The sequence below is a fragment of the Thamnophis sirtalis genome, unplaced genomic scaffold (assembly GCF_051295495.1).
Source record: "Thamnophis sirtalis isolate CommonGarterSnake01/CBP01778 unplaced genomic scaffold, rThaSir2_p1.2 scaffold_9, whole genome shotgun sequence".
Taxonomy (NCBI): Eukaryota; Metazoa; Chordata; class Lepidosauria; order Squamata; family Natricidae; genus Thamnophis; species Thamnophis sirtalis.
The window spans coordinates 36274335-36289997 of NW_028261389.1; the positions used below are offsets into that span (position 1 = coordinate 36274335).

At 36.6% G+C, this 15663-nt stretch overlaps 1 protein-coding gene across 4 annotated transcripts in view; it reads right to left on the reverse strand.

Moving 5' to 3' along the window:
- The window catches only part of CFAP54 (cilia and flagella associated protein 54), a 142338-nt gene that overhangs the window by 95790 nt on the left and 30885 nt on the right, over window positions 1–15663 (reverse strand). For all 4 annotated transcript variants that reach the window (XR_015697737.1, XM_087723328.1, XM_087723327.1 and 1 more), the window contains exons 25-30: window positions 13730–13877; window positions 11184–11339; window positions 10117–10239; window positions 7471–7605; window positions 4777–4870; window positions 3045–3128 (exon numbers count right to left, since the gene is read on the reverse strand). Coding sequence is in view for 3 of the 4 variants with exons in the window: in XM_087723328.1 (XP_087579454.1) it covers window positions 3045–3128; window positions 4777–4870; window positions 7471–7605; window positions 10117–10239; window positions 11184–11339; window positions 13730–13877 (740 nt within the window). In the remaining variant the exon portion in view is untranslated. The remainder of the gene's footprint in view (window positions 1–3044; window positions 3129–4776; window positions 4871–7470; window positions 7606–10116; window positions 10240–11183; window positions 11340–13729; window positions 13878–15663) is intronic.

Below are 15663 nucleotides of genomic sequence, written 5' to 3' on the forward strand. Positions count from 1 at the left end.
CTTTCAGAGACCTCCTGGGGGCTGGGGAGGGCAGAAATGAGCAAAAAATGGGCCATTTTTTGCCACCCCCAGCCACCAGCAGCACTCTATAAGCCTCCATAAGGCTATGCATACAATTTTGTTTTACAAAAAAACAGGCCCATTTTCATGAAAAACAGACCGTTTTTTGCTAATTTTTGGCCCCCCACCCCCAGGAGCACTCTGCAAGCCGCCACAAGGCTATTTATGCCTTTTATTTTTTAAAAAAACAGGCCTGTTTTCGTGAGAAACAGGCCATTTTGGGGAAGCTTGCAAAGTGCAAAAACTTTTTTTTTTTCCCTTTTGGAAAGCTCTTCAATTGATTGATGAGAATTACGTGGATCAAATAGTGTGCCAGCAAGAACAAAGTTAGGTGCTGCAGACTGCCAGTGATTTTCTTCTCCAGCACATGGATAAGTATACCTGGAAACATCTACCTACCTACCCTCTCTCTCTCCCTACCTATCTACTGTATTTCTCTCTCTCTCTCTCCCTCTATCTACCTACCTACCCCCTCTCTCTCCCTACCTACCTACTGTATTTCTCCCTCCCTCTCTCTATCCCTCTCTACCTATCTACTCTCTCTCCCTACCTATCTACTGTAATTCTCCCTCTCTCTCACTATCCCTTTATCTACCTACCTACCTACTCTCTCTCGCCCTACCTATCTACTGTATTTCTCTCTCTCTTTCTATTTCTCTCTCTATCCCTCTACCTACCTACTCTCTCTCCCTCCCTACCTACTGTATTTCTCTCTCTCTTCCTCTCCCTCTCCCTCTATCTACCTACCTACCTACTCCCTCTCTCTCCATACCCACTGTATTTCTCCCTCTCTCTCTCTCCCTCTATCTACCTACCTACCTACCTACTCTCTCTCCATCTACTGTATCTCTCTTTCTATTTCTCTCTCTCTATCCCTCTACCTACCTACCTACCTACCCACACACACACTCTCTCCCTACCTACCTACTGTATTTCTCTCTCTCTCTCTCTCTCTCTCCTTTATCTACCTGCCTACTTTTTTTTAAATTTGCTTCTTCAAAACTTTGGTGCATCTTACACTCCAGTGGGTCTTATACTCCGAAAAATACGGTAAGATTTAATAACGTATGGAAACACAATGCATCTAACTCCTTCCTAGACTAATCACAGGAAAGTTGTTTTGAAAGCAAATCACAAAAAGTTATCATCAAATTCACTGGCAATTACTGCAAAATACTACTATATTTTTCAGAGTATAAGACGCACCAAGGTTTTGAAGAGGATTTTTTTTTAAGTAGGTAGGTAGATAGAGGGATAGAAAGGGAGGGAAAGACAGAGAAATACAGTAGGTAGGCAGGGAGAGAGAGTAGGTAGGTAGGTAGGTAGGGAGGGAGGGAGAGAGAGAGAGAGAGAGAGAGAGAGAGAGAGAGAGAGAGAGAGAGAAATATAGTAGGGAGGGAGGGAGAGAGGGTATAGATAGGTAGGTAGAGGGGGAGAGAGAGAAATACAGGAGAGAGAGAGAAGTAGGTTGGTAGGTAGAGGGATAGAGAAAGAGAAATAGAGAGAGAGAAATACAGTAGATAGGGAGTGAGGGAGAGTAGATAGGTGCATAGGTAGATAGAGGGGAGAGAGAAAGAAATACAGTAGGTAGGTAGGGAGAGAGAGAGTAGGTAGGTACCCGGGAAGAGGGGGAGAGAGAGAGAAATACAGTAGATAGGTAGGGAGAGAGAGAGAGAAGGTAGGTTGGTACTTGGCAGGTAGAGGGAGGGAGGGAGGGAGGGAGAGGGAGAGAGAGAGAGAGAGAGAGAAATACAGTAGATAGGTAGGGAGAGAGAGTAGGTAGGTAGATGTTTCCAGGTGTATTTATTCATGAGCTGGAGAAGGAAATTGCTGACAATCTGCAGCACCTACGACTTTGTTTCTGCTGGCACAGCACTTGATCAATGTAATTCTCATCAATCAGTTAAAGAGCTTTCCAAAAGGAAAAAAAAAAGTTTTTGCACTCTGCAGACCTCCCCAAAACGGCCCATTTTTCGCAAAAATGGGCCTGTTTTTTTTAAAAGGCATAAATAGCCTTGGGGGGAGTGCTAAGCAGAGTGCTCCTGGAGGGGTGGGGTGGGGGGCAAAAATGAGCAAAAAATGGCCCATTTTTTATTAAAAAAATGCATGCTTAGCTTTATGGAGGCTTATAGAGTGCTGCTGGGGGCTGGGGATGGCAAAAAATGGCCCATTTTCTGCTCATTTCTGCCCTCCCCAGCCCCCAAGAGCTCTCTGAAAGCCACCATAGGATATGCACAGCCATTCTGGTGAAGGGGCGGGGTTTCGGGAGGCAAAAAATGCTGTATTTGGTGCATGAGATGCACCCAGATTTTCATCCTCTTTTTTGAGGAAAAATGGTGCGTCTTATACTCCGAAAATTACGGTACTCTGTTCTAGATCTTCAAAAGTTATATTTCATCCCTAATATGGCAATTAGGCTTTAAATTGATTTCTAAAAATGTATAGCACATATGTTTCTAACTTGATTTATACTCCTAAAACAGGGGTGTCAAACTGGCAGCCTTCAGGCTGGATGCGTCATGCACAATCATGCCTACCCCAGCTCCGCAAAGGAGAAAAACGTCATGAAACATCACATGACAGCAACATGACATGGTGGCGAGTTTGATACCCGTGTCCTAGAACCATGTAAGATTGTGCTTAAAACATTTAATGTCCCAAACAACTTTTAGACCAAAAAGTCAACCTACTGATGTGTAAATTTCAATGCTACTAGAGGGATTACTATCTGCTTTCTAAAAGAAGCAGGACTTTTTCTAGACACTCACTTTTTTAAAAAAAAATGCAGTATCTTTATCTTCTGTCATTAAAAACTTATATACAAAAAACAAAATATTTGCATTGAGGAATTTTCTTTAAAAAAAAAGTATTTAAAAGTCACACAAGCTTCTACTTAAATTTATACTCACCACATTTTCAAATCTGTACACATATAGTGGGGGGGGGAAATATAATATGCTAATATTACACTTTAAAATTATTACCTTCCTTATAAGCAGTCTTTGCTTGCCAATTTGAAACTATAGGATACAAGAATAAAGGATCTTCTTCTCCTGTAAGCTCTTGTCCTAGACAGAGCAGATTTGAGTAAATTCAACACAATGAACAGCAATATACAGATACACTAGATACATTTCATCAAAAAGTGACATCACTTAAATAAACTTTTCTCATTTTATTAAATTTTTACTTCTCATTTGTTATATACATTTGTTCTTTTTTTCTTCAAAATTTTAAAATATAGTATGAATTTTAGCCAAGCTCCAGAGTTTTGTGGAGTATAAAATATGTATCAAATATTTTCAGTGGAAATTTAGGATCAATTAGATATGTAATAATTTTGATTAACACATTCTCAAAAGTGGTTGTGGAACAAGAAACAAATTACAAAAGAAAGCCATTTTAATATTAGTGATCAAATATTTTAATAAACATATTTCATTTATTAACCATCATGGTGTCTGCCATAGCCAGAATTTCTAATCAAGTTATATATCCTTCATTAGACTGGAATATTGTTCCATTTAAATCTATTTTTTCTACGCTGAAATATTCTAACATATCCAAGTTTAAATTCATTTCAGGGGAGTGGGAGGAGGAGGGACGAGAAAAGGGAATTTTTCTGATACTTCGCACAAGGAAACTTAATGGGAAAGCCGGCAGGAAGTTGGAAGTCACTCCCAATCCCACTGCTTTTTTCTTTTGTTTCTGTTGCAGTAATGAAATATCTTTGAATGATGACTTAACAGGGCTTGGGTTGTCTAGTATTATACTAAAGTTTAGAAAGTATTTGAATAGACTCAGGACATTTAGATTATTTTGTTATCTAAATAGCAATAGCAATAGCTTTTAGACATATACTGTTTCACAGTGCTTTGCAGCCCTCTCCAAGCAGATTACAGAGTCAGTTATTGTCTTCAACAATCTTGGTCCTCAAATACAAGTTCCTATATTTTTCGGACAATAAGATGAGTCAGACTATAAGACGGACCTAAATTTATAAGAAGGAAAACAAGAAATCATTTTCAGTCTCCACGAGTCATGTTTTCGCCCTCCCAGAAACACTCTGCAGTGCTCTGCATGGCCCGTTTTTGCCCAAAACTGGCTCATTTTTGGGCTCCCAGGCCCTCAGTGTGTTGCATTTTTGCCCTTCCAGGCCCCCAGAAGCATGCTGCACTGCTCTGCACATCCCATTTTTGCCAAAAACGGGCCCCTTTTCACGTGTAGAGTGCTTCTGGGGCTGGAGAAGGTGAAAATGTGATGTGCGGAGGGCTTGGGAGCCCCATTTTTTGCAAAAACAAGTTTATTTTTGGCAAAAACCGGCCATGTGGAGCCCTGCGAGTGATACTTGGGGCCGGAAAGGGTGAAAACCAGACGCGCGGAGGTTTCAGAAAGCCAAAAACACATTGTAGTCAATCTGTAAGATGCACCTAAAGTTTCACCCACTTTTAGGGGGGAGGAATACTTATACTCCGAAAATATGGTAAGTTTCTTTGAAGACCACAGAAATGACTGTAAATAAAATGTTACATGCAGGAATATATTACAGATTGATAAATTTAAAATTCCTTATTTAAAAAAAGAACGTGTAGCTAACATATTTAGGATATGTGATGAAATGCTTAATATTCTTAATGGGTTTAACATTTTTAAATATATCATTATCTTAATAGTAGCAGTGGTATTAGGACCAAGATATACATATTTAATATATACCTGCTTTTATCAGTTTCAGAAGCATGTTTTCCAGAACCTCTAAATTCTCATTTACTTTTCCAAATGTAACCGCTCTGTGCCTTTTAGGGGGAATCTATAATAATAGATTAATTCACCATTTTATATACAGTAGCACTTAGCTAGCTGCAGAATTAAGGCAATAACAGCACATCAATAATAAAGAAAACAATGAATATTTCTATTTCACTTTAATCTAATTTCAGAATATCAGTTTGTATTTCATTTGAATTTCAGACCATATGATAATGAAATCAATGATGCATTAAGATTTAAGCGGCACAGGGTTGTTGTGATCAAATTGGAGAAGGGAAGACAACAGATATGTTTGTCATCTTAACTTATTTATAAAAAAATAAAGACAGGATAAAAATAAATAAACTAACACTCAAAACTATAGTAAAATGGGTTCAATAAACATAACTATGTCATTTATTCTGGGACATAAATCTATGAATATGACAAGCTCTTACCACCAATTATATACGTATAAGGTTATTGCTATGTTGGGGTTCTGTTTACTCTATATGAAGGCCTCCTAATTCTGTTTAGTCTGCATACTAATTTCATTCATTTCTCATTCCCCTCCACAAGCAGGAGAAACTATCCACAATAAAGTTTCTCAATCCACTCACCAACTATGATTTCTAATTTTTCAGAGTCTCCATTTGTTTTTCTGGTTTCAGTAAGGAGCAACCATAGCCAACCTTACAGGTGGTCCTTGTTTAACTATCATTCATTCAGTGACCACTTGAAGTCACAACAGCATTGAAGAAAGTTAGAACTGGTTCTCCAAGCTATGACCACTGCTTCAGCCCTGTGGTGATATGATCAAAATTTGGGCAATTGGCAGGCGTTCAGCAATTAACACCACAGGGACACCTGAATTCACTCCATCTGACTATCTTCCCCCCATCTGTGCCCTTTTGGCCCCCTGCAGTCCACAAATTCTGACATCCTAGTTGATCTTTGCCATCTTTTTTCTTCCGCTGCTGACCAAGAATGTCTGACCCTTTGTAAGGCAGCAGGCAGCAACATGAGGCTTTCTTCCCCAGGTTGCACACAATGGCATCCTTGCAAGATTGACAAAGAAAGTCTTAAATGACTAGAAGCTGTCTTGCATAGGGCCAGGTTGGGTGAACCCTGTTAGCAGCAGCAGCAAGAAGATGATGGGCAACTGGGGCACTGGAGCAGAAGGCAGAAGGGGCCGCAGAGGGCAGAGTGGCAAGGGTGACTATGACTGGGCTGTGGCAGCTGCAATTTCCTAGTGTGGCAAGAAACCCAGTTGCACCATTCTAATGGACTGGGCTTTGAACTGTAGGTTATGGGCTTCTGCAGAGCTACAGCATACCAAGAAGCCCCTGTGCACCATATTGCTGGGGTGGGCAGGTCTTTACACTGTGCTGCAGCTTGAGGACTTTTGCAGTTCCAGAGCTGTGGTATGTCCCAAAGGCTCTTTGTGTTTCCCTGTGCTGAACTGCTGGAGCTTCCCAGAGTATAGCAGCTTTATACTGCATTGCTAGGGCCTTCCGAGGTGCAGCGGCTTTTTGCAGTCCCAGAGTTGCAGTGCACCAAGAGGCACCCAGCTTATAGCATATTCTTTTCCTGATCTCCCTACACTCACAAACATACATGCACACCCTCATGCCACAGACTCCTAACTTGCATGTTGCATGTGCCAAGCCTCCCAAACTGCCTCCATCTCCCTGTGGGAACCAAACTCCATACCTGAGATTCCCTCTGCTTCCCTCATGTAGCCCACATGTCTGGAGTTACAATTGCAACCGGGATTGCCAGGTTTGACACTGCTAAACAATGCAGTCAAGTGATGTCTCATTTTATGATCATGTCACTTAAACGTGGAAATTCTGGTCCCAACTATGATCCTAAAACAAGGACTTCCTGTATCTAACTTTCAATGCTAAATAGGTTCAGAACTAGTTAATACTTGAATAGAAAACCATCATGGAATTCCAGGCTGTAGGCTAGATTGGAAAGTTAGACAATAAATTGGCTGTTTCTATACTGTTGCTAGGAGAATTGCATGGATGAGTCCATGTAGTAAGGAACACTCAAAAACATGTTTATATTTTATCATTTGTCTGGAGATCTTTCATGGACTTAAGAAATTCTTCACTCCAGACATTCACCCTTTATACAACAAAGGTGGTAAGAGAGAGAACCATTGTTGTACTGCCCTTCCTCTTTAAAAAATGGTCTCTCTGTCTATCTTGCTCCTTTTCCAACCATTTACTCATCATTTTCTTCCTCTACCTAGTTGCTTACTTTTAATAAGATCCTCTATTATCATATTCTTAGTAGACTTAGGTTAGTTGTACTTGTTTTATTGTAAATACTACATTTATTTAAATGGAAAATATATAACCTACAACATCCTTGATTATGTTACTTTAAATGTTACCCCATGTTTCTGTGTATAGCTTATGAGCCCAAAAGATGCCACTATATCAAACTATACACATTCTGAGTTTTCTACCTCATACTACAGAGCAGAATATCAAACTATACAACAGAAGAGAGGGAGAAACAGACAATGTGACAGCCACTTGAGTTTTGTTAACTCCTTGAAGACTTAATCAATTCATCTTTTGTTTCTATCTACATATATCATAAATCATATAAAAAGAGACAGGAAATGAAAACAAGAGCAGTTACCTCTTCTTCTATTATTTCATCTGCTCCTTCTCCAGTTATAGTCACTTGGGATGGTGCTTGTGAGCAATCCAACAACCTTTTCCCATAGTTGATAATAATTATTGCTAATTCATATTCTTTCCATAAGCGCAATATCTATTAAATATATATAATATAATTCCATGTAATATATAATATTTTTAAATAGGTATTTAAAAAATTTAATCAAAATCTTGTGCCAACTTATATAAAAAAGCTTTAAATCCAAAGAAGCTGTATTCAGGGATTTATGGGGATCGTGATCAGGAGAATTACTGCTGCAAGAAGAACCAAAAAAGTTTCTACTTACAGTTTTTCCCTTCTCAGCATATCCAAACATTATCAGGTGGGTGCTATTTTATCATTGAGTGCTTAACCTCTATCTGCTCAAGCCTTGTGAAAATGTTTCCCTTCTATTTTGATCTTATTCAGCAATGAGATCTTATTCTTCCTTAATGGTCTGTTTCCACAACACAGTAAGACTATGGGGTAAAGGCTCCAAATGATATTGTTTGCTGGCAGTTTTGCCAATTTGAAGGCCATTCCTGAAGCACGCCAAGATACTTCTCAGGTTCTCCCCAATGGAACAGGGAGAACCCAGGCCTGTAGGTTTTGGTGGGAGACTTGGGCTCCCTTTCCACCACTCCACTTAATGACTACAACTGAGAGAACTGGGACTGCAGTCATTGTGCCAAGTGGTCATGTGGCGTCTTGTTTAATGAACACTTCACTCAATGACCATGATTCTGGGTCCAATTGTTGAAAACTATCTGTATGTTGATGATACCCAGTTCAGTAATATAACTACTCTAGATTGGAGTAGAGATGATGTGAAGGTTGTTTCCCAGTGCCTGGAGCCTGAAAGTGTCTGGATGGGCCAGAACAAATAAGCCCTAGGGAGACAGAGTTATTATTTGTACTTGATGGGGCAATATTATGTATCCAGTGTTGTTTCTTGATTGAAAAGAATTATCTCTGAAAGCGCTGATTTGTGACTCTGAGATTATCTTGGACTCATAGCTCCCGATAAAGTAGCAGATGAAGGCCATACCCAGAAAGCCTTTTCCTAACTAACTCACTGGGCAGTTAGTTTTATTTCGGGCAAGGGAACCTAACTGTAGTGACTTATCACCACAAAACTGAATTTCTGCATTCTATATACAGGTATCTTTAAAGACTACACAGAAACTATAATTGGTCCAAATGGTAACCTAACTTCTGAATAGCCTCTGTATAATGGGAAGCAGCTGGCCAAAATGAAACAAAAGAGAATGAAACAGACACATGTGACCAGAAAGAGTTGCCTTACCCTCAGAACCAATAGAGAGAAAGAAGAGGGTACAATCAGATTCTGCGAAATTCTGGGTTTTTGGAAGTGACTGGAGTACTAGATGAGAGGAGTTACTTCGGGCAAGGCTGGCAAATGAGAGTTTTTCTATTATAGGCTAGAATTGTATTAGGATTTGCCACTTTTTATTGTGTATGAGTGTGGAATCTTATCTTCTTTGTTACCTTTAATAAAATTGCTTTCTAACTTGGCTGAGGTATCACATCTCAAAACTTTTATTTGGTTTTCCTTGCTATAATTTAACCAAACTTAGAGAGGGGTGTGGATTTCCCCTTCAATCATTTCCTGGTTCCCTCAAAAGTGTGGTGGCAGCAACAAGGATATCTAATTTTCCAGTCACTGTTCACCTGTAGGTACAGGTAATCTCAAATGAAGTATCTCAGAAGAAGCTACCTTATTACACCTTGCCATCAGCAACTTAAGATAATGATACTTCAGACCTCACACTGGTTCCTGAATAGCTTCCAGATACAACATAAAGTGATGGTTTTTACCTAAAAAGCATTTCATGGCTTGGCACCTAAATATTTCCAGAACAACATACTTCTGTACTACTGGATACTCTGTTACCAAGAGAGTTGGGGAATTATTCTCAGAATTCAATACTTTTCTATTGTAGTGTCAAAATTATGGACTAGCTTTCCTATTGATATAAGGCTTACCAACTCCCTGACAAAATTCAGGAAAGAAGTAAATAAATTTATTCTATGTGGCTCTTCCCTAGTATATTTATGCTGTCAGTTTTATTGTTGTTACTGTTTAGGTTTTTTTTTTTAATTTTAAAATTTTAAACCTACTGTGGATGTTCTAATGTTACATTTGTTTGAATCCTGGTTCTATAGATATTTACTGTTCCTTATAGTGGATCTTTTACATTTTTGCTGTAAACCACAGTGAACCAATTTATTAAAATTGGTAGATATAAGTCAAATAAATAAGTATGTCAGAATATGCAGTAGTAGTAATTAATTTTGGCTGATATTGACAAACTCAACAATGGCAGTTATGCTTAGATGCCAGGACATCAGAAATCCTAGTTGTAAGCCACACTGGAAGGAAGGAAGGAAGGAAGGAAGGAAGGAAGGAAGGAAGGAAGGAAGGAAGGAAGGAAGGAAGGAAGGAAGGAAGGAAGGAAGGAAGGAAGGAAGAGGCAGGCAGGCAGGCAGGCAGGCAGACAGATCTTATACACACACAGACCTTTTATTATTCATATACTCTAATTACAAAGTTCAAATATTTTAAACTATGTAAATAATATAATATTTACAAATAAATAATACCTTTGCTGTGAAAAAGCAAGAACAAGCTATCATGTGCTGAATACTATCAAAGCATGATGCTGATTTTCTTTGGAATATAATCGTTGGAATTTCTTGAAGAACGATGAGATACTTAATAATGATCTGAAAAATACAATAAGAAATGTATACCACTAGAGAATATTACATGTATGAATAACTAAAAATGAATCTTGTGCTGTAAAGCTAAGCATTTATTTACATTTTTGCAGTTCAGTTTTAATAAAATAAAAAAAAATTACGTAATTTATGTTGCCTTAATTTCCTATTAAAATTGTTACCTACATTTTAGCATGCTGCAGTATCTATCCATTTTGTGTGATGGATTACTCTATGAAAATTTTGCATAGTCTGCTATGCTCAGTAAAAGAACTCACTTCATCAGATCTTTATGCAGCTTTCTTTGAATCAATATGGTCCCAAACGTATATGTTATAGGACATATAGTGAAGACTTCAATACAGTCTTACAGTTTTGGAACTCTACATTCCCTTCCGTAGGACTGCACCACCAAGTGGACAAAAAATGGCAAGTTTCAATTGTGTAATTTATTACTATCATCTTTCCTTTCTGTTTGTTCTATATTTTGTATTTATACTTCAGCATAACTTTTTTTACAAACCAAGCAGTAAAAAAATGAACTCAAATCTGTTCCTTTAAATCCTTAAAATAGAAAGAACTAGCATTTTCCACTATTAGAAGTGGCTCAGGAAAGATAAAAATGCCTGCTTCTCCCAGACATGTTCTAGTCATATCAAGTTCCCATGCTTTTAGAAGAGCATAGAATAGAATAATAGAGTTGGAAGGCACCTTGGAGGTCTTCTAGTCCAACCCTCTGCCTAGGCAGGAAACCCTACACCACTTCAGACAAATGGTTATCCAACATTTTCATTTTCATTTTGATGAATCTTAGTTCTTGCTTGGTTTTGACCCAAAAACCACAATATACGTCTTCAACATTTTGTGTCAAGTATTTTACTCTTACTTTTTGTGTGTGTGTATATTGAACTAAACATCATACAAGTTTGTATTTTAAGAAAAACTTTTACCTGAATGACAGGTTTGGAGGGAATCTTGTGATAGATCAGGGGAGCTACAAGGCCATAACAATTAACAACTGACTGCAGGGCATAGTGAACATCATTTAGCCAGTTACTAAGTTCAACTGCCACCAGCATTCGCCCACATTCATCTATTCTAGCAACCTAGAAAGAAAATGTAAAAAAAATTCATTGTTACAAAACAGAAATATAAAAAATACTTTTGCCATTTTTGGGTCCCTAATTTTTATATGATTCTGATGGGTTTTATAACACTTTAAAATACAGTTTTTATTCTAGCAACTGATTAAAATGCAGTATTCACAACAAAACTGCACTTTGGAAAGTTTTAATGCAAAATCTGCACAATGACTAATAAATGAATGAAAGGAAATACCATCAATTTTAACTTCTGCCCTTGCACTTTTTCATGAAATAAGCAAACATTTAAACATAAAAGTTACATAATAATTTGCAGATCAGAACACAACTTTCACTCAGATGCCACAATTCTTCAACTGTTACGATGTACCTCTAAACTCAAAACATAAAGTTGTTTTTAAAAATAAAGAAGGAAAGAGTTGACTAAGAATAAATGGTTGGAGTTTTTTTTAAATTGCAGATGGTTATTTGACCAATGAAATTCATACTACAACCGTATTATATTTGTCACTAAATGTAGGGTATAAGGTCTATAAGGACAGTAATGAATTTGAATGTTTCATCATTTCTTTTCCTGCTTTTGTTTTCCAAATTATTATTTTGAGGCAGGGATGTCCACAGTAAGAGTCAAAAAAATCAAAATGAGAGTCATGATTATGCAATTGAAAACCATCTTTTTTAGGTGAGCCATTTTGAAATTTTTTACCCTCATGTTGATATCCTAGTTTTGGGTTATCAGGGAAACTAGAATTAAAGCTCTTGCAGGTTCAAACAATTTCATCTACTGAGGTGCATAATATAAGTAATTAATAATATGCAATTCATTTTTAGTTCAAAGAATTTCAGATATGAAAATATTATGTTACAAGTTCAAACAGCTGCTTTCAGTACAAAATCAGCAGTCTCGGTGATTTTGGAAGTGTTTCAAACATAAAGAAAGAGTGTTTGGCATTCAAAAGAAGACTTGTTTTGAACTCAAAATGCTTCCAAAATGCTTAAAACAGACACATTTTACAAAATTGGGCATTCTAAATTCATTTGCTTTAAATTTGAAATGGCTACACACGACAACAATTAAGGCTTACAAAAATTAGAATATAATCCGTCCAATAGGGAAATGCTTACTGGAAATGTGAGCGCATAAGGCAAAAACTGAATTGTATGTTATAATGGTTCATTCAATTATAAAAAAGCTAAAACACAACTAATTTTCATGTGTTCATATATAAGGACATGACCATAAAAAAGTCTGCACTGAATATAAACTAAAGCCTAACTAGTAAGAATTTTGCTCCTACAGTGGTATTTCTGCATCCACACAATAGATACAGGCAAGCATCATGCCTATAATATAGAGGGTTATATATTACCATTGTGACTAGCAGTTCTCCCCTTCAAAGTCAGTCTTCAAGGTAGGTCAAGTCAGAAAAGACACACAATGATTATTAGAACTCTATCGTTGTAGAGTATAATAATACAGGTAGTCTATGACTTACAACAGTTCATTTAGTGATTGTCCGAAGTTACAACAGCATTGAAAATAAATTGTCGTATGACCATTTTTCACACTTATGACCATTACAGCATCCCAATGGTCACATGATTTTATATTCAGATGCTTGAGAACTGACTCATATTTACGATGGTTGCAGTGTTCAGGAGTCATTTTGCAACCTTCTGACAAGCAAGGTCAATGGAGAACCCAGATTCCTTTAACAACCATGTTACTAATTTAACAACTGTAGTGATTCATTTAATAAATGGGGCAAGAAAAGTTGTAAAATGGGACAAATCCACCTAACATATTTTTCACTTAACAACATCAATTTTGGGCTCAGTTGTGGTCATAGGTTGAGACCTATCTGTAGAATCTTGAAAGCCTGACAACTTCCCTGTATGCCACCTTATAACAGAATCAGAACAGGTTTAGATTTCTAAGAAAGAGGAAGCATCCTCTTCCTCACCATGGCTCATAGATGTTTTATTTAACCAGTCTTGCATTCCTTCTTGAAGATTAGTTCCATCCTCCTCTACATTTAGTTCCACAGAATGCATAAAAGTAAGCTGGCTCACTTCTTCTCAATTGACTACAGAATGTTTCTAATCATAGTCATAAATATGTAGAATCATTCAAATCTTTGGGCAGGGCTAAGAAAATACAAACTTAGCAACTTCATAGCTTCAAAGCTCAAAATTATTTCTCTAAAATAGTATTAAAACATACTATTTTTCATTAAGGTATCCTTTCAATAATGGAAAGTTAAATGTGAATTGCAAGATATTTGCCTTCTACCCAGCATATAATTCTGTAGATGAATTTTACTTGTGGTAAGAATATTAAGAGCAAGAAAAATAAGATCACATCAAAAAGACTAATGTTGCATAGCACATACTTGTCTTTTATACTTAAGTTCATTGAAACAAATAGAATCACAGAAGAGACCTCCTTCATTGACATTAATGTCACTGATGATAAAAATACTTCTCAGAAACATATATAAGAGGTTTGGAGATGTCTGTGGCAGAGCTTCCAAATTTAGCCTACAAAAAGAAGAAAAACAACAAATCAAAGAACATAGCATTTATTTTGTGGATATTGTTGTTGTTTTAATGCTTTTTAAATTATTTAAATTGTTTTATAATTTTAGAACTGTAAGCTGCCCAGAGTCACTTGGTTGAGTTGGGCAGCTATGGAAATTGAAGGGAGGGAGGGAGGGAGGGAGAGAGGGAGGAAGGAAGGAAGGAAGGAAGGAAGGGATAGCATAAAAATGTAATAATACCAGATAATGACTAAAGCCAGCAGTTAATTGGCTGCAACACCTTAAAACGAAAGATAATTCTAACTCTATTATAACTGGCAAATCTTCTGGATGACAACCTAATCACTAACATATTGCACTAGTACACATTTCTCTGCAATGTAATGTTGTCATTGTAAAAGATGATGATGACAACGACGACGATGATGATGATGGCTGCTATCTATACAATTGTCATTGATCAATATTGTCATATTATATGTAGTATCCACTGTTATACTGCAAGTTGTGAAATAATGACAGCACATGGTTTACCTATGTAGTCTTTTTTTTAAAAAAAAATATTCTAATTGAACAAAAAAAAAAAAAGAATCATCCTTCATTACATCTTGTAGAAAGTGTGTCAATTGGTTACAGATAACTTTCGTGCATTTCTTCCAGTCATCACTTATAGTTCATATTAGATTATACACTTTAAATCAAAAATATTTGTACATCTTACTATTAATGTACCACAATTCTCATTTGATTACAATTATTTGAACATGCTTTTACCTCAAATCATTCATACTTAAAGACACAACCACATAATGGCATTCATTAGCTATTTCAAAAAATCCTCCAATAACATTACACTTTTATAACATCCTTTAAATAAAAGTTTCTAAACCTTCCCCCCCCCTTTTTTCCTACTCAGTTTAGAATTTATATCCAAGTTACTTTTGCCAATACCATAACATGTATATGTTGTTAAACAATGACCATTAACATTTCCTTGTTATTATTATAATTGGTTAAAAATCATTTACTATTTATGTCCCATCTCCTCTCGTCAGACACCCCCCCCAAAAAAACCTTATACCTTTATAACAAGATCTAAATATAAAAATGTTAATAAGATTTTATATGTCTTTTCCCAAGTCACAATTTGCAATTTCTATCCAAATTTCTTTTACTAGATTACATACATGTATAGGTGTATCCATTATCATTTCCTTATTGTTATTATAGTTAATTAATTGTTAGCGAATAAACATTTGATAACAATCTAAAACAATCTAAGAGTTACAAAATTCCTACTTATTAATCACCAAAATCAACTAAGTTTTTATTATCAACTTTCATTGTCAACCTGTATCTTTCCAGTAACAAAACAATCTTATCTCTCTTGCCAATTGTGGTGTCAGTCTTCTTTTTATCTCCTTTATAAGTTTTTATAGTCTTCTCTCCGCACTTCGTTGCTTGAAGGGTCTCTCAGATAATCTCGTTGCCCACCAGTTGCTACTAAAATTAGCTTGTCTTTGCTTGTCAATCTTGCTTCTGAAAAAAATTCTCTTCTTATGTCTATCATCATTGGGTTTTTTTTTTCTTCTGTGTCCTGAAATCTGGGGTAGAGCTCCAATTCATCTAATTCCCTTTTCCATATTCTCTTCTTTCCACTTTTACCCACATTTGCTCCATTAATAAATTCATCTATTGTCTTATCTTTATCTTCTATATCTTTATTCTGCCCTTTATTTTTTGGGCTAAAACCCCATCATCTTTTGCTGGGAGGAAGACTAGTCTTT